Source organism: Pocillopora damicornis, chromosome 6 (genome assembly GCF_964200805.1).
Source record: "Pocillopora damicornis chromosome 6, jaPocDami1.2, whole genome shotgun sequence".
Classification (NCBI taxonomy): Eukaryota; Metazoa; Cnidaria; class Anthozoa; order Scleractinia; family Pocilloporidae; genus Pocillopora; species Pocillopora damicornis.
Window position 1 is genome coordinate 5,069,088 of NC_142675.1, and position 25,062 is coordinate 5,094,149.

General features: G+C 38.3%; 1 protein-coding gene, 1 long non-coding RNA gene and 1 pseudogene across 4 annotated transcripts; all 3 read left to right on the top strand.

The window, feature by feature from the left end:
- Nucleotides 1–296: 296 nt before the first annotated feature.
- Nucleotides 297–2,951, top strand: LOC149043586 (G protein-coupled receptor 54-like; annotated as a pseudogene). Its single transcript, XR_016187912.1, has one exon. The product of XR_016187912.1 is annotated as a G protein-coupled receptor 54-like (transcript).
- Nucleotides 2,952–15,551: 12,600 nt separating this feature from the next.
- On the top strand, nt 15,552–16,571 carry LOC149043587 (G protein-coupled receptor 83-like). Its single transcript, XM_089210364.1, has one exon. It carries the CDS (start codon nt 15,564–15,566, stop codon nt 16,569–16,571), a length of 1,008 nt encoding a protein of 335 aa, XP_089066490.1. The 5' UTR covers nt 15,552–15,563.
- A 4,843-nt stretch (nt 16,572–21,414) lies between these two features.
- LOC149043588 (uncharacterized) lies at nt 21,415–23,289 on the top strand. Of its 2 annotated transcripts, XR_016187914.1 has the most exons (3): nt 21,415–21,456; nt 22,051–22,162; nt 22,544–23,289. It is a non-coding gene; the product is annotated as an uncharacterized LOC149043588 (long non-coding RNA). The 2 variants fall into 2 exon arrangements; XR_016187913.1 differs by lacking the exon at nt 21,415–21,456 and having other exon boundaries at nt 21,908–22,162.
- The last annotated feature ends 1,773 nt before the right edge of the window (nt 23,290–25,062 follow it).

A 25,062-nucleotide genomic window follows, 5' to 3' on the forward strand; every position in this document is an offset into this window, starting at 1 on the left:
CATCACTTCAATACTAAGATTTTTTCACTAGGGTTAATTAAGGAGAAAATTAAAATGCCCTGCTGCATTCCTTTTCCTGTTTCCAGTATTTCCTTTCCTGTTCACAGCTTCAGTGACGTACTGAAATATCATCGACTCAACCAAAGTGAACTTAGTTTAAAATAAAAAAAGAAATTAGAAAAAAATTTTGTTTCCTTTGAGTTCACAGTCGATTCCTCTCACCATACCCCAGGTTGGTATCGAATAAGATTTTAGGGGGCCATGGGTGTTCCATTCACTGATTGTTTATTCATTAACAACAGTTTTATCTTATTCAACTTTAGCAACTGAAAAAACAGGAACTTAAGATGAAACCAGATACCGAGTGGATTGTTATGACAGTCCTCTACGCCATCACGATGCTCGTAGCGTTTGCAGGGAATAGTTTCCTCATCTACATCGTGTGGAAGAAACCTGAAGTCAGATCACTGACAAGCTTTATGTTCGTCAACATGGCCACCGCTGATTTGCTTGTAACCTTGGTAGTGATGCCCTGGTCGATTTCCATAATATATACAGGTGGTTTGTGGATGATCCCGGGAGTATTTGGAAAGGTCATGTGCAAAGGTGTTGTATACATTGCCTACGTCACTTTAACAGCATCCATCCTCTGCCTGACTTTCATGGCGATCGACAGGTAGTATGCCATCGTTCATCCCCTCCGCCGCCATCTTTGGTTTCGAAAGCCTAAACTAACCGTTCCATTTATTTGGATCGGCTCACTGGTCTCCATGTCCATTTTCCTTGTTATTCAAACCGTGGAGGACGTGAATAATTCTTCCTATTGCATGCTATCTGTTTACTTCTTGGGTGATCCAGATAGGGCTCTTCGAGGAATATACCTCCTCCTTTTCGTCGTCAGCTATGTAATCCCCTTGATCGTTATTTCTTTCCTGTATACCATCACTACATGGAATTTATGGTTCCATGTTACACCTGGAGTGAATACTTTGAGAGTAAATCAAGCGCAACTAGAAACCTCCAAGAAAAGAGTGGTTCGGATGCTCATTATTGTTACCTGTGCCTTTGCCCTTTGTTGGCTCCCACCACAAGTGGTTCACATGATGCAAATCATTCACACATCTAAGGCCCACCTAAATATACAGCTGATTGTCAGCTTTGTGTGTTTTTGGTTTGGACACGCCAACAGTGCCGTTAACCCATGGCTGTACATTTTTCTGAGCACCAAGATAAAGACGGCATTTACCAGGATCGTCAGTAGAAAAAGCAGCCGGTTGCCTTCAAGTCTCGCCATCAAAACATCAGATGCCGTCTTACCACCTGAAGATGAAGGAAACCAGAATGAATCAAGAATATAATTACCGATTTGGTAACTGTAAGATAGAAACTCGCTTAAAACGGATTTGCGTATCACTAACTATATAATATTATACAAACACCCATATGCGGTTTCATAAAAGTTACTGTAGTAAACCGAGTAATTTCATTAGAAATTGATAATTGCAACTAATTTCGACAATAACCGTTCTATCGGCTGGTAAGAATAAAAGGGGGGATCCGTTGCAGAGTGAACTATAGGAAGAAGTATACTAGCATTGCTTCTTCGATGTTTGAGGCAGTGTGGTGAGGGTGCTGAACTAGTGATCTAGTGGTCACGGGTGAAAGCCCTCTACCTTATTACTCGCTAGATTTGTTTCGTTTTTCCCTCGGGTCGATTCTTTGACTCGCTTTGTATACAGCCAACTGGTGTGCCCCCTATTGGTTGGGATTTTTAAACACTATATGATTGTTTACAACGTCTGTTTTCCAATTTGATTGAAATGGTCATGAAACCCCCATGGGGGTATTGGTCAAAAAGGAAACAATGACATGTTTCTTTAGTGCTGCGGGTAGCATTAATTAAGTGTATTTGCATAACGTTTTCGCGATAATAATTTAACAAACTATTTCAGTTTATAATTAGCTGTTTTGGAAGGAGATTTGTGATGGGAATATTACTTTTCCGAGGATGGCAGCAACAATATAACCTGTAAATGTGTCCGCAGACCTTCGCTGATGTACCTCTGGAACAAAGGTATATTTGGTTTTTCTAGTATGAGGTTGTTGTTGTTTCTTGCTGAAGTAGTCATCAAGGCTTTTAGCTCTACTTAAGTGTGATTTTGGAGATAAAAAAAAAATTTTTTTTCTCATTTAGTAGTGCATTTTAGAGCCTCAAACACACTTGCCAAAGGTACCGGTTTAGTTAATTTCTTTGCGGTACACAGAACGTCATTGCCTTCTTAGTTGTCGCCGGATTGCTATGTTCTGAAAGCTGCTCTTCTAGACTACATTGTTGAGTAGTGATAAGTAAATACAGGGAGATTTTGGATGCGACCTCCCTTTGAAAAGGCCTCTATGGAAAAAGAGAGTGTTGTGAAGTGTTCTTACGATTCAAGGTTTTTTAAAGTTAGCATTCAAAGATTGTGCCAGTCTTACCCCCTTACGATAGGTTTCACTGTTGTCTTTCTCCTCTGGTTGTGCAATTACTCGAACTTTTGTCTCTAAACTGGTCGTGTTGAGTACTTTATTTTTAGTTTTCTAAATTTCACTTGTAAACGTTTTAGCTGATTATTGTATAGTCGTTGTGCGAGTCTTATCAAGTTCAGAGGCCTGTAGGATCTTTTTCTAATTTTAATATTAACAATAGTATGTGCTGACTCTATTTTTGAGGCTTGTTTCTTGAACAAAGACGTTCGTCGGTGGTCATGTTTGGATGTTTTTAGTGAACTTGTATAAAAAATACACTTGAACGAGTCAGAATTTTGAACAAGGGGTTAAACTCTGCAAAGACAGTCAGCGCATTATCCACATGTTCACTAATAAGGTACATTAGAGCGTGCACTACAGTGAGTAAAAGAGAGATACGATTTGATTAGCTATAGAAAATGTAATAAAGACGAAGAGAACTAAGAGTCTTGGTGTCTCCTGATTGTGTGGGTTTTCTCAAAAGCTAGTTTTCCTTGTCATTGCATCTTTACAGAAGGTTATATAATGGACAACTAAAGAAGTTACTCAAATACCCATCTACGAGACTGTTGCGAAAGTCGAAATAAAAATGAAGAAAGTTTTGAAGCAAAAAGGAGAGATGCTTACATATTTTACGATACTATATTTTATTATTCATCGCGAGAAATGTATAGAAAATCTCTGCATGCAATAATGCATGGTTGTAATATATTTCTTACTTAAGGGAAACACTGAAGTACCGAGGAATCCCAAACAAAAATTTGTTTCAGTTGATTTCCTAGCCTTTGTTACCTATTCTGTTGTTTTGACTTCGTGTTTTTGATTTTATTTTTGGCATAACAGGAAACGCAAAGTTACTGTGATAGAGATTTAACTGTAAAAAAAGCGTTCACATATTAATCAAACGATAGTGGAGTGTTAACAAGGTTAACAAGCCTCACTCCAAATCAAAGGCTTGGCAACTAAGTACACAACTGTAAAATGGCCTATTCAAAGGGAAATAGATTGTCTAGAAATCCTGAAACACTGCGAACGTTGTGGAAATGCATGATAAAGTACCGTATTGATAAAGTAAATAACACCATTATAAGATCATTCAATTCAGAATCCCGCTGCATGATCCTTCACGATAAAGTTTTATAGCGAAAAGTGGGTCATTTCGCTCTAATGCCGGATCATCTCCGATACATAATTTGCGTAGTTATATTTATGTTATACAGATACGGCACGTCTCGATGGATCAATTTTCTTTTTAGTAATGTTTGATTGAGTGGCGTGAAATACACGTTTTTGCATACATTGTGGTGGTTTATCAGTAACATAAACCGCCCAAACTGAGTCAGAGTATTGTCAATGTTCTCGAAATAAACTGTTTTTCGTTGCAGTAAACACCAGCAAAAACCAGGTGATGATGTTTGGTACACGAGAAGTCTTTTAGGAAAGAGTCACATGGTAAATTTAATTCCAAGGCCGCCAAAAACTCGGTAATACGTGGAAGAGTCATTAACCACTCTGTACGGATTTCGTCCATCTCACGTCTCCTTTCCATGGAAGATGAAGATACCTCAGAAATTTGTTGGTTTATAACATAAGTACTAACTGTAAGTACTAACCTGGTTTTTCTGCTCGATTTATGGTCCCTGCGCGCTTTGTGCTTGGGCCATAAATCCGAGCGAAAAAAGCTCGGTCCGTAACATGCAGAGCGGCCCTCGAACTCGGTTAGTAAGAGGTATCTCGTGTTTCCCAAACCTCCCGCGTACATCCATACCTCGATTTACGCGCGCTAATTATGGACCAATTTTTTATGATTCTGACAATTTGAAACATCCTGCTTACGACGGTGATCGATATTTTTTCGTTAAGGTCAATTCTGTCCCTAAGTAAGTATTCTGAGAAAGATAGTTAGGACGTTTATCATACAAATTTGTCGAAACGTCCACAGATCGAGAGACAAGCGAAGCAACTGCGTCAGTATTCACCTTTAATGAGGAAACCCCGAGGAATCAGTCACATTTGAAAACGCTTTATTATAACATAGTGTGCGTGCTTGCCCTATATAAGTCCTATTGAGCTGCTATGAACAAAATCTTTATTTACGCATGCCCGTACGTAAATAAGATGACGTGAGCGTTTTTTTGGCTTTAGAGTTTCCCTCCTGCTAAGCTGCAGTGCAGTTTTCCTTCACTTTGAAATATGGAAGAAACCAGCGAAGAACTGCCCAATTTTTCTATTGGCATTGACCTTTTAGGTCCTCATCCAACAAGCAACAAAAATAAAGCCGAAAAAAACTCGCAAGATGCATTTTTCGCAAATTTATCGGAAGACCAGCAGCAGCAAATTTTGACCTAAAGACATTCACTGGGAACAAAGAAAGTCACCAATTGGTCATTAAAAACTTTAAAGGTAAAATTTCCGCTTTTATTGTTGTTTTTAAATTTGTTCAACCTGGGGAATAAAGTACACAGTTGTTAATTGGGAATTTACTAAAACCAAAACAATCACAATTGCACTTTATCACAATAAAAGGCTTCTTCGCGCAGATCCTTGTTGTCGCTCTGTTTGAATATACTCATGCTTTTAGCTGTGCGTATATCGAGTTATGGATGCACTTGAGATAATAACGTAACGTCAGAAGAGCGGTGTTCTTCTAGTTTACTGTTATGTTTAGATCTAGATTTGATGCGCCATAGTGTACTGCACCATCACTTAAAAATAACAATTTGGTCATCATCAACTATCTGTCGTGGTTTCCATTTAGGGCAGCAGAGGTTTCCATATGTCAGACACGTTCACCCAGACTGTAGGCGGTAGATATAATCCAATGATCAACAATCATTGTCAATATGTGTTTTGGCCTTGGACTTTACAAAATATTCATTTACTTTAGGTTTCCTCATTTCTTATTTACAAAGCGTTATCCATCTAATATGGAAATTTCAGGGAAATGTTTTACCTTAATTTTTTATAAGGAAGAGACTTTTATCATTCTATTTTGTGATCAGCATTTGTCATGTTCTGCTTGCATTTAAATACTACCCTAAATCAGGTGAAGTCTCCAGAATCACGTTTGAATCTAAACTATGATGAAACTTGTAAAATAACCATCGCAGGCCATTTCAGATTAAAAATTTGAAATACATCATCAGGTTAGTGAAAATAACGAAATATTTATAATTTGGGATTTATTTGGCAAGAAAATTGGGGATTTAAGATGATTACTTCCTTGGTCCCGCCTTCGTGAAAAATGGCTCCAATCTTTTTCCAGAAACGTTTTTGACTGATCTATGCCTCCGATGCGGATGTTATCAGACGTTATGATTTGCATATCTTCGGAAGAGAGGAAATAAATTTGTAGATGGTCAGTGCCAACAACAGCAATTCCACATCTTCGTGGATGAGAGAAAAGTTGTAAGAACAACAACGTGCCACACAAAGCACAGCCTAGTGTGACACTGTGAGTTACTACTTGAGAGACCCACGGCAATATTTATTTGCTTAAATATGATTATCGGGATGCCAACGAGGAGTCTGTCCTCCAATTTAACATTAGTAAAAACTAATCCAAATGAGTGTGATTTATCTTGTTATACAAAGCTATGGCGGAGTATAGCGAATGTTTATCAGGTGTATAACTTAAAAGAAAAAGCAGTCAGACATAGAAGTTTTCCTAGTATTTTTGTTTTCTTTTGTTCCTATGCCCTCTAGGAAAAGATCGCCACGCTGGCTTTACGAAACTGCTCGAATTTATTAAAGAAAAGGAGGTAAATGTTTTAGCAAAAAGTTTCAAATTTCAATTCTGATGGTTTTATTAATTATTATCGGCTTAACGCTTCTGAAAGTCGTGATAATAAAATTATCTTTCATCTGTTTTTATTTCTTTTTTAGCATGAAAAGTAAGACACGTGCATTGTGTCTGATCACAGTTTCTCTACTCACCAAGCCTCCATGACCTCCAAAACTTAAAATGTCATTTTGTCAATGGGCAACTAGCTGTGTGTTGGTTTTTTGTTCGGAGCCAGTTGAGAAGTGATTTGGTCTCTGAAAAATTCAAGCACTTGCGAGACTTCTTGGAAACCTCAAATTTCGTAATCTAAAGATGAACATTAAATATTGGGAGTTTGGATCAAATGCATCTATTGATGATGCATGACACAAAAAGGTGAATAACATGGAGATGTAAAGTGTGAAAAAAGTGGGATGACATCTCTGAATAAAGTCTCTACGTTTTCCTTTGTTCTGAAAAACCAGAAGAGTCGTCGTTATAGACATAAATGCAATGTTTGTTTTTTCAAACCGATGTACATTAGAGTTGTAATTCTTTTAAGGTCTTTTAACCCTCCTAATGTAGCTCAGTTAAAAATTGATTATCGTCGTTTGATACAAGCACTTTGATCGTCGCTTGATAATACAAGCACTTTGATCGTCGCTAGATAATACAAGCGCTTTTCCTTCGCACGGTTCAACCGTACCTGCAATTTCCAGACATAAATTCGTCGCTATAAGTTGCTATATAGACCTAAGACTGCACATAAAATGATAATGGTGAGGCGTCTGCAGGGCGAGAGTGGACTGCAAATTTTCCATCAAGACTGGCCCTGTACTGTGTACAATAAATAAATGTTAAATGATTTGGTTTGATGATAGTGTAGAGTGACAGCTTTGAACCAGTATGTTCGTCATCGAACTAAACGTTCTACTTCTCAAACCAACGAGTACACCAGTCAAACCAGTTCGTTTTGTCAACTGACCGGAGAAAGACTTCACTCTTCACTAACTTGCTATTGTCAAAAAAATCAAACTTTGCTTACAAACGAAATTTATTATCGAGTGTAATAACAAATCGAGTCAGAGTGGACGTGATTGTCTGGAGTTCAATTCACTAGGACCCGTCTCTTTTACCAATTATTGTCATCTCGCTAGCGCAAAGAGGCGGACTTTGTACAGTTGTCAATTTCACTTGAGCTTAAAATGTCTTCTCACGCGTTGTCTTGTTTCCTATCAGATCCATCACATATAAATAACACATGCCCGTGAAGAGTCTGAGATTCAATTAATCATAAAATGAAAATGCTATCCCGGATGAGTTATAAGTCGGGACTAAATTAAGAATGATCTTTGCTACGATCGACGGTGGACTGTTGCTGGTTGTCTATTGTCAAGAGAGTCTGCGGGTAAGTCACCATCTGTTATTTTTTAAGTCTCTTAAAGCAAAATGTCTGTCGTCTCGGCTAACGACCAAACGGCTAGAGATCGCAGCCCTGTGCATGGTTTGCACGGTTTTGTTTGTTTCCGTGAGAGTCGTTTTGTTACCTGTGTTGATAAACCTGTGTCATTTCAACACTGCACAGCCACAATTTTATGCTACTTAAAACCTATTTCTTGTTTCTCTACCATGACTAGAAGCTCCTCCAGTTTCGTTTCCTATAGCACAGTAAGACCACAATCCGCGACTCAGAGCAGCCCCTCTGCAACAACTTCCGCTAGCCAATGAACTAACTATACAATAATAGGGGTATTCTGCTTGAATATCTAACCTAACAAGTACACAGATCGCGAAGAGGTGTCTAGGTCAGATTTATTATCATCTACGTTGGCATCGTCGCTTCACACTTTTCGTCGCACGGTTCAACCGTACCTGTACTCTATCTTATCTATCGAGGCGACGTTTTTAAACATCACGTGTCAATCAGAGAAACAGGGAGACTTGAATGACACCTTATCGGTTCGCCTAAATCAAACACGCCAAAACCGTTCAAGTTGGTGAAGTTTTGAAAAAGTGAGGCGTTCTTAACTGATCCAACTAACATAGCTAGCAAGTAGGTGCCATAGAAAAGATAGCCACAGAAAAAACTTTGTGGCCCGACCTTTACGAGAACTTTATAACTCCGTGAACTTACCTAATTTTCGGCAATCTCCAAGTTTGGCCGCCATTTTGAGGGACTTCTAAACATGAACCGTAACCGATATAAATCAAGCAGGTAAATCTAAAACCGTCAGAAATATATACGAAAGCAATTCAAATGAACTCTACTTTCAATTTAAGCGGCAAATTTTGAAATTGTTCGTTAAACTTACCATCCCCATGCGACCATTTGTTCCAACAATTCAACCCCTACAACTTTCTGAATTCCCCTCGTCGATTCCACTGCAAGAAATAACCTGTGCCACCCAAGCTTGAACTCGAATGTGAAGTACGAATCAAATAACATAACTGCTTCATCTTCGCAGCAATATCACGCTGGTATTTTGATTTTCCGATCGACAAGAACGGTGATCAAGAATCGATCGGTTTGTTTACCTCATAAACGTGACCGCTGACCAGCTGCTGAGTGAAAACAGTACGGTTCATTGGCGAGGGGCGGGGTGAGGGGTGGGTGTGGGCAGATTATCAGAAGATTTTCGGGAACATTCAAACATATGCATTAAAGTATCATGATAAACATTAGGATTCTCAGTCTTAATGCGAAGGCATGCTTCGTGTTGCAGACAACTTTTGTTTCACTAAGAATTCTTTTTTATTTCAATTACATTTCGTTCCAAATAGGACTAGCATCAGTTCATAGATTTAAAAACAAATCTTTACCACCTAAATAAATGTGTTTAGATAATCGAGATAACCATTGAACGTCTTGTATCGCACCGGAAATAACGTGTCTTGTCTTTGCCCAACTCTGAGAGCGTGGAGCGGTGAAGACGCGAGATACGAGTCTCGCGTCTCGCGGCTTCATCATGCTCACAGGATACGCATGACCTTACTATCTTTAAGAAAAATAAGAGACCGCTCGAAGTCTGTATTCCGTTCAACCATTTCATAAGAGTGACGCGAGTCTTTCAATTGAGTGAGAAAGTCACAAACCCCTTCTTTACCTCACGAGCGTAACCACTGACCACTCACGAATCACAGTAGGCTTCTCTTTTGAAGCGGAAATTGAAATCGTATCGAATATACAAAGTTATAGTGAGTTCCTTTAGATCTCCCGCACTTGTATCGCTTTGGAAACAATTACGAGTACAGGAAGAAGTCGTTCATTAGCGAGACGTTCGTTATGTCTCAGGACTGCTTTTTGAATAGCAAAGATGGAAAAACTTTGGTTCATCGTGTGGCTTAAGTGGTTTGGTACGACTGTCTGAATGCGATGACGAAGTAAAACATCATTTGATAAGCTGCCACTTGTCTAAAGAGGTTTTTAAGTGAAAATGAGCTAATATTGGCAAGGATTGGCGTATTTCACCCCGCTCGGGAGGATAAATAAAAAAATGTGGATTTGCTATAGGCATCGCCACACTTTGGGGAAGTTTTGGAGAAGTGAAAAGGTGACATGTCAGTATCCTGATCATGATGGTGTCAGGAAGTGTATCCAAGGCAGAGATGTAATTCCCTTGCATATGTCTCAGGACATTAAAAAGCTATTTGGAATTATTATTCCAGTTGAATCAGATGGTCTTCAGTAACATTTTCTGTTATCTATTTTTGTCACGTGACATATCTGCTCGAAAAGAGAAGAAATTCTTTATCAGATGAAGGGTACTTAAATACACATCACGTTGAAAAAATAGATCTATGTGTAAGTGCTTTTTATTACAGATGGAAATATGTACAACGTTGCTCGGTTGATAATCAATAATGTTTTTGTAGAAGATCAAATCACCTGAAAACGCAATATACTTACTCATACGTACGGTTCACAATTATTTGTGGTCAGTTTTCCTCAGTTTGTATGATTCTCATTAACCAATATGATTAAATATGCAGACTAAAACACCCCTTATTTGATTACGAATAATAAAAGTAAACAGTGCATGTCGGTTTTTAATTCCTGATGGATGCTACTGGGCTTTACTTTAACTAAGAAATTTGCATTCGCTTACCTCAGCTCTCTATGTCCCATGCCGTAAGAAGCACAAGAAAAAAGTTGATGATGGTGAGTCTTGGCTGAGACAAGAAGAATCAGAATCTACGGTCCCCAAAAACGCCACTTTTAAACACGAGACAACTAAGGTAAATTGAATTAATTGTTACTTGTTATTTAAAACTATCGTTAAGATTATAAGATACGCGAAAAACTCTCCCCACCGATTTTTTCTTACATTCTGTTAATCAAAAGTTTCAATAATTATAAAGGCTTTCTTGTTGATCGTCTTAATAGTAACAGTTTCCAGGATCCAAGGGGAGCAAAAGAGTCAACAATTTTCTGTGTAGCTAGGTATGGCGACATGCCGGCTTTATACTTCTTCCGGCGTGATAACGATAATGATGACAACAATGGGCAAAAAGCACCGTCCGCTAATGATGACGATTATCATAGTTATTAACAAATCTCAGTTATAGTCCTGAAAAAAATCTCAGGGGGTCCTTTGAACCATCCAATCAATCTCGCCAGAAGTCAAAGTCGCCTACACTCATTTTAAGGTTCGTGCGATTTTACGGCGAATTTTCAATTCCGGTGTGTTGCACGTGCGACTTTTGATATAAAAAATCTGCACGCGTCATAACTTAAAAGAACGTGTCAGCGGAATCAATCTCTATCACTTTGCATACATTCTTGGGAACAGAAAAAATTACTTAGAGCAAACATTCTAAGTATAGTGTTCATTCCGTGCAATGAGGCATAAATAAAAGTTCTTATTTTATACCACTGATGACAAGCAAAAAGGTTATATAGGTACCCGGTTAAAAATACATTGATAACTCTATTTAATAATTCTAATTAATACCAGTTCTAATTTAAAGGAGAAAGTTATGAAAATAAAATAAAAGTTGTCTGTACCACAAAGCATGCCTTCACTGTTTAGACTGATAGTCCTAGAGCTTTTTGAGCATGTATTCGAATATCTTATGACGATAAGCCAGCCACCCACGCCACCCCGCGCTTTGCTGTTTTCACTCAGCGGCTGGTCAGCGGTCACGTTTATGAGGTAAACAAACCGATCGATTCCTGATCACCGTTCTTGTCGATCGGAAAATCAAAATATCAGCGTGATATTGCCGCCAAGATGAAGCAGTTATGTTATTTGATTCGTACTTCACATTCGAGTCCAAGCTTGGGTGGCACGGGTTATTTCTTGCGGTGGAATCGACGAGGGGAATTCGAACACTAGTTGTAGTGTTTGAATTGTTGAAAGAAATGGTCGCATGGGGATGGTAAGTTTAACGAACAATTTCAAATTTTGCCGCTTGAATTGAAAGTAAAGTTCATTGGAATTGCTTTGGTATGTATTTCTGAGGGTTTTAGATTTACCTGCTTGATTTATATCGGTTACGCTTCATGTTGACAAGTCCCTCAAAATGGCGGCCAAACTTAAAGATTGCCGAAAATTACGTAAGTTCACGGAGTTATAAAGTTCTCGTAATGGTCGGGCCGCAAAGTTTTTTTCTGTAGTTACCTTTTCTATGGCACCTACTTCCTAGTTATGTTAGTTGGATCAGTTAAGAACGCCTCACTTTTTCAAAAATTTACCTTGAATTTGATCGGTTTTGGCGTGTGTGATTTAGCCGAACCGATAAGGTGTCATTCAAGTCTTCCTGTTTCCTTGATTGACACGTGATGTTTACGAAAGTCGCCTCGATAGATAAGATAGAGTTAATATACATGGCTGGGGTATTTGTTTTTTGCTGAGTTCCGTATTTTTTTGTAAATTGTCCTCCAAAGTTGTATGAAATTAAAGTCTTGAAAAGTGTTACGACAAGCCTTCGCTCGATTGGAATTTAATTTCCGTAAAACTCTGAAAAATAAAGAGATCCGATCAAACTGATTGTGGTTTTAGTATAGGTACATGAATGTCTTACAACACACAAGAAACGAGCGAAATCCTTGTCTCAACCAAAATCGACCGGATCGCTCTTACAGAGACACTCTCTTAATGGCTCTTGTAAGATAGATTATTATGCTATAGATCCTATGTCAATTTGCATCTGAACAAAGAGTGTGGATGCAGAATTTTTTTTTAGTGAATTAGCTTTAGTTCTCGCCAAGTTTTCTCTTTTGTGCCTAAATAGAAAGCAAAGAAACTTTGCGTACGTTTTTGTCGTCAAAAAAGCTGAAGATAAATAATTGGGTGGTTCCAGCTGTTCAGTGTCAAATTATTTCGCAGATGCTGGTTTTGAAGATAATTTTTCAAAAAAGCATTTTCTATCCTTATTGTATAGCGCCACACAAAAAACTTTTATTCTGGCTGCTTCTTTTGATATCAATGCGACATGATCTTAACGAAAACTGAAAAAAAGGCTGTATTCCTAAACTTGAATGTTTAGGAAATGTAAAGCTGCAAAGCGCCGCATCAAAGCACTATTCTTATTCCCTGTCAATGCACCATCCATCAAACATAAATTCAACTATTTAATCAACAGTTAGGCTGATAGAGACTCTTGAGGAAATATACTGCACCTTTAAACATAAAGGCCAAAGTTGACTACAGATTGTTGAAGTCAAATTAAAGAAACAACGATAGGAAACTATATCAATTAATTCATGGAAGAGAGCTTTTCGTTTGTGCTCTATTAAACAAGTATTTACTCGGGCACTGTCTTTAGGGGCGTTAAACTACCGCGTTTTATCGAAGACTAAATCAGCAAATCGATGCCGGATTTCCATTAATAAAAATCAATATGGCGCAAAGAAAATTTATACAAATTAATTTATAGTTTTGGTTCTGGCGTGGACTTTACTCCAGTGGTTGCTTCGCTTCAAGCATATATTCTTCTGCAAATAAACTTAATTCATCGTCCGCCCTTTCAGCATGACAGCGCGCATTGCAAAGCCGTCTCATTATTTCATTTTTATGAATCTGTCAAAAATACGTGGGATCATTTGCATGCAATTAAACTTCGATAAGAGGGCTATGAAGTAAAAATAAAATTGACCTGAAGGCGACGGTTCCATAACGGAATTTTGACATTAAAGTGATCCGAAATGTGGCGTGTGCTTTCCCATGATTATGCAGGCTATGAAAACACACTGTTGGGAAACAAAGTTATGAGGAATTTGTCTCCATTTTCTGCGCATTGCTACGGTCAACCATCATAGAATTCTAAATAACAAGCCTTACGTTGCAAGACGCCGTTGACTTAAAGTTAAATTATCATTTTTTTATTGCACTTAACTGCGTTTTATTTGCACAGTGCATTATTTTTTGTCGAACTAATAGAGCCCACGGTAGGTCTGCCATTGATTCACAGCTGCTCATGATCAAGAACAAACCGACAAATTCACAAAGAAGTACAATGACATACGTAGAACATAATTTCGCAATTTCCCCAGACTTCCTTCACTTTCATACATTTTCCTACATTAAAATTGTTCATTCTATCGAAGGCAACTTTCTCTTTTGTTCGTCACGCTGTTCGTGAGACCACGTGGCTAATTACTCACTAAAATGAGTTTTAAAATATGGAGCACCTGCCTTAAGACTCGCGAGAAAGTACAAAATCTCTTTTTTGGAGTAAATATTGAATTTTGGAACGTAAAGAGAGTTTCCTTCTTGTTTGTTAGTTTTTTTTTTTATACTCAAGTTTATGAATTAAAATCAACGAGGAGATCTGAAGCAAAATGGGATTACTTATAGAAACGGACTGTAAATGACATGTGACATGTCCTAATTCGATGGTAAATGAATAATTATCCTTATTCAACATATGATGGGTTTAAAAAAATACTATGCTTCTATGTAACCCGACACACATTTATCATATAATGCTCGCTTTGAAGAAAAAATAACTTATAAATGGTGTTCATAAGTTTGACATCTTGACTGAGCTCTAAGTAGTTTTTTTTTGCTCTTTAAAGCGGAAGACGTAAGCCCGTGTTTATGTGCTTTGGAAATTAATATGAGGCATGTTGGATTTGAGATCCATTTGAGAAGTCCCACATACAAACATTTATGTCTGATATTCCTGTCCGGCTGTCAAGAAGAGATGCCATCGAGACCCGCATTAATATTCATAAAAAATAATTTTGAAATGGTTAAAAACAGAAGTGATCAGGAATAACCTCTTTAGTTCACCAAGGTTCCTCAGTCTCGAGCCACTGAATTCTCAAACCGTTGGACAGGGGAAGCAACCTTATCGATCTCCAAAGGTATACCGTGTTTCTTATTTTAGATCAACCTGAAAAAAACGCTTGGATCAGTGCGGTTGAAATGTAAATTTTTCCTTTTTTTCAATCTTCCTTTAGTACTAAGAGGCTACAAGTCTATTTGCTGACAGCGGACTTCAGTGCATTCTATCGCAGGTACGTTGAATTGCCATGAGACGTTCAACGCTTCTTAACTCATAATAACTTGGAGGGAAACAAGTTGACTTTGTAAGGCGAATATATAGGCAGATTGATTTCCTGTTTGCAAACTAATACTAATAACCTTACAGTCCATCAAAAATAGTTATATACATGCGCCAACAGTGTCTTCAATAAGATGTCATACATTATCTTTGGTGTTATTTTTTATTATAACGAATATTATGTTATTATTATCGTTTGTTTCTGATAATTTTCGTTATTGGTATTATACGAACAAATGTAGGAACCGTCAGGAAAATTTGAAAATACTAATAAGAAAAACTATTTCTGAAAGTTATCTGTATCCACCGGGACGGAAAACAAATGAGAAGATGACAAATAAGAAACGCTTTCGACATAAAAGCAAACCAACAACAAAGACCAGTATTTATATATTTTAAGAATGGGAATATTTAATACTTCTATGCAGAAATGCTTAACCATCACTTCAATACTAAGATTTTTTCACAAGGGTTATTTACGGAGAAAATTAAAATGCCCTGCTGCATTCCTTTTCCTGTTTCCAGTATTTCCGTTCCTGTTCACAGCTTCAGTGACGTCCCGAAATATCATCGACTCAACCAAAGTGAACTTAGTTTAAAATAAAAAAGAAATTAAAAAAAAAATTTGTTTCCTTTGAATTCACAATCGATTCCTCTCACCACACCCCAGGTTGGTATCGAGTAAGATTTTAGGAGGCCATGGTTGTTCCATTCACTGATTATTTATTCAGTAATAACAGTTTTATCTTATTCAACTTTAGCAACAGAAAAACAACAACTAAAGATGAAACCAGAAACCGAATGGATCATCACAGTCCTCTACGCCATCACGATGCTCGTAGCGTTTGCAGGGAATAGTTTCCTCATCTACATCGTGTGGAAGAAGCCTGAAGTCAGATCACTGACAAGCTTTATGTTCGTCAACATGGCCGTCGCTGATTTGCTTGTAACCTTGGTAGTGATGCCCTGGTCGATTTCCGTAATATATACAGACGGTGTCTGGATGATCCCGGGAGTATTTGGAAAAGTCATGTGCAAAGGCGTTGTATACATTGGCTATGTCACTTTAACAGCATCCATCCTCTGTTTGACGTTCATGGCGATCGACAGGTACTATGCCATCGTTCATCCCCTCCGCCGCCATCTTTGGTTTCGAAAGCCTAAACTAACCGTTCCATTTATTTGGATCGCGTCACTGGTCTCCATGTCCATTTTCCTTGTTATTCAAACTGTGGAGGACTACAATAATTCTTCCTATTGCATGCTATCTGTTTACATCTTGGGTGATCCAGATAGGGCTCTTCGAGGAATATACCTCCTCCTTTTCGTCGTCAACTATCTCATCCCCTTGGCGGTTATTTCTTTCCTGTATACCATAACTGCATGGAATTTATGGTTCCATGTTGCACCTGGAGTGAATACTTTTAGAGGAAATCGAGCGCAACTGGAAACCTCCAAGAGAAGAGTGGTTCGGATGCTCATTATTGTTACCTGTGCCTTTGCCCTTTGTTGGCTCCCACCACAAGTGGTCCACGTGATGACAGTGATTCACGCATCTAAGGCTTACCTACATATACAGCTGATTGTCAGCTTTGTGTGTTTTTGGTTTGGACACGCTAATAGCGCCGTTAACCCATGGCTGTACATTTTTCTGAGCACCAAGATAAATATGGCATTTACCAGGATCGTCAGTAGAAAAAGCAGCCGGTTGCCTTCAAGTCTCATCATCAAAACATCAGATGCCGTCTTGCCACCTGAAGATGAAGCAATCCAGAAAGAAACAAGAATATAATCTCTCTCATGACATGAAACTTTTATTACTTATTTGGTAACTGTAAGTTAAAAACTCGCTTAAAACGGATTTGCGTATTTCTAATTGTATAATATAATACAAACACCTATATACGGTTTCATAAAAGCTATTGTAGTAATCCGAGTAATTTCATGAGAAATTGATAATTGCAACTAAATTTCGACAAGAACCGTTCCGTGTATATGCATACCGTTTTCGCGATAATAATTTAATTTTAACTATTTCAGATTATAATTAGCTGTTTTGAAAGGTGACTTGAAGAGCCTTCGGTTATGACATACACAATTAAATCAAAAGAAATGCTTATGGACCAAGAATCGTCTCATTCCGTTTAGAGTGGAGCGCGCTAACCACTTGGCCACACGATCTCTCTCAAGGTTGTAATATTTGTTCTTTCTTTTCGTCTGGATTTTTTCTGAAATAATACAATCTTGAACAAAAAACAAAAAAAAAGAAAAACAACTGAAAAGGAAAAGAGAAAATGAAGCTAATATTCAGGGGCTTGGACATCTCAGAAGAGTATAGAGAAAGATTTCAATTTTCAGAACTATCCAGCAAATTTTTTGTTGTTGTCGTTGTCAAACGAGGTATTTCAGAGTCATTACCGGCGATCTAGCTAATAAGCGATCTGGCTAATTAGCGAAGTAAGAAGGGGTAAGTTTCTAAAGAAACTGTGGTGCTGCGTCGGTGGGAGAGTATAGAAGGTAATTTAGTGTTAACAACTGGGTTGAAAACGTAAATTAGCCACCGTAAAGAGTAAAAAAGCTGACGTTTCGAGCGTTAGCCCTTCGTCAATCGCTCTGACGAAGGGCTAACGCTCGAAACGTCAGCTTTTTTACTCTTTACGGTGGCTAATTTACGTTTTCAACCCAGTTGTTAACACTAAATTACCTTCTAATTAGCGAAGTAGCTGATTAGCGCGCGCGAAAATTGCAATTCACCTGTCTGCTATATACTAATTTGGTTTGTTTATTCATAATTTTCTCATCAATATTAACCAATCGTTCCCTCAAAATTTTCTTTATTTCTGTAGCACACAATGGTAGTTTCAGCTGGAATCCAAGCGAGAGCTCTGTGTAATGGGGCGTTGATTTTGTTTTTTAAGTTTCAAGTGTCATAGGGACAAAATGAGAACATAAAAAAAGGGGTTTTTTAAGGGGAGCTCAGCAATCCCTCGACAGAGTTCATAAGAAAATATGCACTTTATTTAAAAACTAGCAAGCAGCTGGGAACATGAAAAAAATAATCTGAGACTTCGTTAAGAATTTGAACATCAGACCTTCCCATGGTGCCTTAAAATACGGAGCTGCGTTACAAGCCAGTTTAGCATAGTGATAAGATCGGCAATATATACTTGCCGGAATTTTTCATCAGAAACTTTCGAGGGGGGAGGGGAGGAGACCCTTAGTAGGTGGAGTGAGAGCACTCGCCTCCTCACATGTAGTTCCGGCCTGAGTTCGACTCCCCAGCGATTCCGGCGATACTTGTGGGTTGACTTGGTTGCTGTTTTTTTTTTCTTTCGCCATCCTAATTTTTCTCCCAATATTGATAACATCTATACAATTTTTGGATTATCCAGAAAAATAAGAATTCCCGTGAAGAAAATAACCGCGATTGTTGTTAGAGAAGAGGTCGAAAAAAAAATACAAAACAAGGAACGTCTCAGTGAACACGACGAAACAAATATCAAATTCCTAAAAGAGGCCATCGATTGCATACCTCTGGCAAATGAAGATGGAGCTGATTTTAAAAATAATTATCGCTTTCATTTTTAACCCTCCAAGCAGGCACTTTATTTTTATTGCAGGAAAGGGTGATTGGGAGGATGGAAGCTACAATATAACCTGTATATGTGTCCGCAAACCCTCGCTGATGTACCTCTGGAACAAAGGCACATTTGGTTTTTCTAGTATCACCTTGTCATTGTTTCTTGCTGAAGTAGTCATCAGGGCTTTTGGGTCTACTTGAGTGTAATCTTGGAGATTTAAATAAAGGTTTTATGTCTCATTTATAGTTGCGCATTTTAGAGCCCAAAACACATTAGCCAAAGGTACCGGTTCAGTTAATTTATTTGCGATGCACAGAACGCCACTGCCTTCTTAGTTCCCGATTGCTATGTTCTGAAAGCCGCTCTTGTAGATTAAATTGTTGAATAGTAATAAGTAAATACAGGGATATTTTGGATGCGACCTCCCTTTGAAAAGGCCTCCATAGAAAGAGAGAGTGTTGTGAGGTGCTATTACGATTAAAGGTTTTTTTAAGGTAAGCATGCAAAGATTGTGCCAGTCTTACCCCCTTACGATAGGTTTGACTGTTGTCTTTATCTTCTAATTGTTCGATTACTCGAACATGGATTTTTGTTTCTGAACTGGTCTGGTCGTGTGAGTACATTATTTTGAGTTTTTTAAATTTCAATCTTAAAATTTTTAGCTAATTATTGTATAGTCGTTGTGCGAGTCTTATCAAGTTCAGAAGCCCGCAAGGTCGAACTCGTAATTTTAACATTAACAATATAGTTTGTGCTGACTCTATTTTTGAGGCTTGTTTCTGACATTCGTCAGTGGTCATGTTTGGATGTGTTTAGTGAACTTGTATAAAAAATACATTTGACACGGTCAGAATTTTGAACAAGGGGTTAAACTTTGCAAAGACATTCAGCATATTACCCACATGCTCACTAATAAGGTGCTGTAGAGAGAGAGACAATTTGTTCAGTTATAGAAAATGTGATAAAGAAGAAGAGAACTAAGAGTCTTGTCGTCTCCTGATTGTGTGGGTTTTCTCAAAAGCTGGTTTTCCCCGTCATTGCATCTTTACAGAAGGTTATACAATGGACAACTAACGAAGTTACTCAGACACTACGAGACCATTGCCAAAGTCGAAGGAAAAATGAAGAAAGTTTTGAAGTAAAAAGAAGAGATGTAAACATATTTTTACGTTGCTAACGCTATTTTATTTGATTATTCATAACAAGATATGTATAGAAAATCCCTGCATGCAATGATGCATAGTTCTAATATCCCCCCCCTCAGGCGAGAAACTGGTTTATAGAAACTGATAGAGACCCAATTGTCTTTGGCTGGGAATCGTCTGTGGAATTTGTGTGAGTTGATTAGCAAGAGAGTGTTATATTTTCTTGTAATGGTAATGAAGGGAAACCCCTTTCACGAAATCAGTTCATCAGAAATCAATGTAAATTAGTTGAATTTGTGTTTCACTGATGATCAAGAAAATCAAGAACAGGATGCTTACAAAGTGAGAGATCTAGAGCTAGTGGGGTATTTAGGGAACAAATTAAGCCTGTCTATGAACCTGTATTAATCGGCACCGTATTAAGTGCCAATTGTCCAAGACAATTGAGGGCCAGTTGTCTTTGGTTGGGAATCGTCTGTGGAATTTGTGTTATTTGATTAGCAAGCGAATGTTACAGTTGCTTTCAGTGGTAATGAAGGAGAAAAGCATTTCACGAAATCAGTTCGAGACAATCATGTTTACCTTCTACAAATAGCTCCTCTTGAATTTCTCTCAGTAGGTATGCAGACAATTTAATAATTAAACGCTCTTTGCCTTTGTTCGAGTATAATTTGAGAGTACCATAAATCTATTATTTTGATTCTTAGCCTCTGCAATCCAATTTATCAGGTAGCAGCCCAGCTTGGGAATAGATATATTTTTGTCAACATTTCATCAATGCCAAAATCAGATAGCAGAGCCAAGTTGACAAGGTGCAATTATATTTCACAAGAGAGTACAAATTATCTTGTATTTGAACAATGCCATCCACTCGAATAAAGAAAGAATCTTTTAATACCCTTTCTGCCAGATGAAATCTGTTGATTTCGAAATAAAAGGGTTCAAAGCATTTCTAGGGTGCAATGCCAAAATAATGGGAGATGGAAAGCGCTGGTTAGCGTAAATACGAAGGATACAAAATGGAGATCTTAGTATTACTGAGGGCCATTTTAATGATTTTTAAAGTATATTGATGAACGTAGTTATTCAGAAATTGGTTCTCTTGAGTCAATGCAGAACTGTAGCTCTCTGAAATGTATTGGTTCTTTTGAAAAAATTTCGAGAAGTGCAAATCCTGTTGTTTATTTAGTTAACTTCTGGCACGACATGATTGTTTTATCACAAGCCACATATTTTTTTAAAAACGGCTACACCTATTAAGTTTCACCCTGTTAATCCGACGTCAACCGCACACTTATGAATTATTTAAAAGAGTACAAAGGTGTAACTTCTTGCAATCTGCCTTAGTGACCTTCAGAACGGTAAGTTTCTTCTAGATAAGCGACAAACAATAGGATGTACAACGAAAACTTCTGGACATCCATGTTTACGTCTCAAAATAAGTTACTGTCGGTTGAGGTTTGTGATATATCTTATCAAACGAGTTAAAAAAGTTCCCAGTTCCTTCTTAATGCAGGATATCTGCGTGCTGGAGCAAGAATACGGGTTCAATTGTCCATTTTGAACAGGAGTGAGGCTAAGGTTGACCTTGTTATGATACAAACCCTGCTGCTTTTCTAATGCAAATTACTTTGTTATCATGCTAACTAGATACTGATCAGTCCAGACCATAACCATTTCTGGATACTTGATGACGTCACCAACATGGATGTCGTAGTGGGACATCGAGGAAACTCACTCATTACTTTATTCGAGCCCTAGCGACTTAGTTCCCTACCCATATCCCATGAAACCTTGCAAAATTACAGAAGACAAGCAATTACACACAACAAGGAAAGAACTGATGGTGATCGCGATGACGTGAAGGAAAAATTCAGATGAAAAGTCGGGTGGAGGTCCATGTTGCGAAGGGTCGATCGAGGAATAACCTCTATTTAGTTGAGGTTTTCAGGTATGCAACATTTTTTTTGATTCCTAAAAAAAATCTTTTAAAAAACTAGAATAAATTTTCTTCCAATTTGTCAAAATTCCAATGGAGTGCACGAGGTTTTTGCTCGAGTGCACAAATGTTGAAAGTCTGTTAGTGTGCAAACTACCAGACGGATTCCTTTGTTCAGATCCATCGGAGTATCGTGTAAACCATAAATTTTAACCATACGTTGTGGCCGGCCAATTTAAAGTAAAAGGACAATTATTTATCGGACCTTTATAAGCCTACATTGTGAATTTCAGATCAAGCCAACAGCATGGATGAACACATTCAGTATCTCGAGACACTTTGTCGTCTTTGTGGCACAAATCTGCCAAAGACCTGGGTCAGTGCTACAAACAAAGAATCTTTTCAATCGGAGCTCTGGATGAAATTTCGAGTCAATGTCGATCTTGACATCAGAGAGATTCATTCAGCCAAGGCGAATGCACACTAAAAAATAATTTCAGGAAACCACGGATTTAACACGTAAATGTGATTATCCAGCGAGTAAGTTCTCCTTCGGGCAAACATAAAACAAAGAGGTATTCGTTCACTGAGCTCTCACATCTTCAGGTATCGTATCCGGGAAATGTGCGATAAGAACGGCATGAAGATGAAAATAAAGAAATCACATTGGTGGAAAGCCTTGCCGAAGTGTCTCTATTACAGCATTCCGGAAACAAAGGTTGGAGTTTAACTAAACGAACTGATGAGAGTGAAATTTTCGTCTAAAACCACAAGGGACTTGTCTGTAATTGTGAAACTCGTTTAGAAACACCGCTCGTGCTTTCACATTTTGCAGTGATTACCTTAACAAACTTTCTATACAGGGTGTTCAAATCAAAGGGTAATTGTAAAGGACATATTATTGCTGACTAAAAGCTGTAGGACCGAATTTGTAGTGTTCTGAGACCTAGATTCTCCCGCGAATCGATCAATAGCGCGCAAAATACCTTGTATGATTCTCTTGCATTGAATTCGATCATGTGTATTCGTCTTAATATAGATTGTGACTACTTGATTTTATTTTATCCCACTCATGTATTTATTGGCGTTTATTTTCCAGGTATCATAATTTCAAGATCAAAGCTCCACGTGGAACACCGCTTGTTATTCAAAGTGAAGACGACAACACGTATGACTCGCATGCACTGGCTTGTCTTCTTCCACGAGAAATGGAACGCATTCCAGAGGCTCTACGAGAAGTCCAGATTTTCAGTAGATCGCAGAGAAAGACATACACTTTAGGAGATGTCAAAGGGCAACAGATCGGCACGGTTCAGCACTTTCTAAACATACAGCTGCATGCTTTGCTTCGATGTGGCAAAATAACAAGGAATTGAAGGGTAAGTTACTGTTTTCTTGCTTTACTGTTACTTTTTCGTAAAGGCTTGATGGACTGAAATTGATAATGTCTATTTAAAATCGGAGAGAAGCAAGATATTGTCTTTCCTCGACCTATACTGGAGAGAAATGAAATTGTCCCGATTCCGCGATCTCACACCTCACTCGTCCCAATTGTTATCAGTGCGCGTTATTTGGTTGAACCTTATTTAATTGGTTTTCTTGTAACCCAAAATAGGGAAATCAACGTTGAACGGACAGTAACATCGAGGCCAAGCTCTACCCAGAAGTTCTCCAGATACAAACAGGCTGGCGGAGGAGCTTTTATTCCTGTGACGCTCTTGGTGGAAGGACCACAGCGTTACAAAGAATTTGTGCTAGAAAGAATCCGCTTTACTCTTCCAGAATGCGAGAATGTCGAGGACATGCATGTTGAATGTTTGAAATAAACGAATATTTTTAATGGTATCTTACGTCCAGTCCTTATTGGCGAATTTTTTTCAGCTTACAACCGCATTACAACATGGCCGCCACAAAAAAAAAAAAAAAAAATCTGCTTCTTCTTGTTTCCAGCACCTCTCGGCCAAATTTGCTTTGTTTTGGTTTTGATCTCACCCAATCACAAAGCTCGAAACCGATATCCAGAAATGGTTATGGTCCGAACTGCTGATCTCTATCACAACGTTAACAAGGTCACCTTCAGCCTCACTCCAAATTAAAGGCTTGGTAACCAAGTACAAAACTGTTAAATTGCCTTTTCAAAGGGAAATAGATTGTCTAGAAATCATGAGTACTGCGAATGTTGTGGAAATGCACCATAAAGTACCCTATTGATAAAGTAAATAACACAATTATTAGGTCATTTCATTCAGCATCCCGCTGCATGATCCTTCACGATAAAGTTTTATAGCGAAAAGTGGGGCCCTTCGCTCTGATGCCGAATCATCTCCAATACATAATTTGCGTAGTTATATTTATGCTATACAGATACGGCAAGCCTCAATGATTCCATTTCTCCCTTTGGTAATGAGTTGAGTGGCGTGAAACACACGTCTTAGCATACATTTTGGTGGTTTATCAGTAACATGACCCGCCCAAACTGAGTTAGAGTATTGTCACTGTTCTCGAAATAAACCGTTTTTCGTTGCAGTAAACACCACCAAAACCAGGTGATGAAGTTTGGTACATGAGAAGTCCTTTAGGAAAGAACCATTTGGCAAATTTATTTCCAAAGCCGTCAAAAATTCTGGAATAAGCAGTAGAGTCATTAACCACTCTATAAGGACTTGGTCCATCTCACGTCTCCTTTCAATGCAAGATGCAGATACCTCAGAAAATTTTGTTGGTTTATAACATAACTATTAGCTGTAAGTACTACCCTGGTTTTTTCTGCTCGATTTGGGCCATAAATCGGAGCAAAAAAAACTCGGTCCGTAGCGTGCAGAGCGGCCCTCGAACTCGGTTAGAAAGAGGTATCTCGTGCTCTCCAAACTTCCCACGTACATCCATACCTCGATTTTTGCACGCTAAGCATGGACCAATTCTCTATTACAACATAGCGCGTGCTTGCCCTATATAAGTTCCATTGAGCTGCTATGAACAAAATCTTTGTTTACGCACGCCCGTGCGTTAATAAGATGACGTGAGCATTTTTTTTTACCTGGCTTCAGAGTTTCCGTCCTTTTAAGGTGATTCCCTTGTTTTGCACTGCGCAACCTTTTTCTGCGCATAACATTAATTGCGACATCCAAGATGGAAGCTGTTCTTCCCGCTTGCGTGAAAAGAACAGATAAGAGCCGCTTTTGCAGAGTGAAAGCTTTTATTAATAATAATGCCGCAAATCGGCTGACAGCTTCCTGGTCTGCTCTAAAAAAACAAGAAAATGAAGAAAGTGTGCGTGATCTGGAAGTCTGCAGTGGATTTCCACTTCGCGGCCGTCGAGTTGTAGAATTAAATGTCCTCCCTGAGGCTTTGGAATGGGGCTGTGAAGCCTGTGGGGCAGCTCTACGGCTCTCCAACTGCATAAAAGAAACAGTGTCTGGGCTAGGATCACTACTATACGTATGCTGTTCAAATTCCGAGTGTGGAGAGACAAATATCTGTCGAACAAACAAGACCCACCGTAGCACCGGAGCAACGCGAGGGAGACCAATCTTTGATGTAAACACGAAGCTAAAAATGTTGCTAAAAATATTGTTTTCCACAATTAAAGCATCCGTTTAACATCTAGCCAATTTTTTA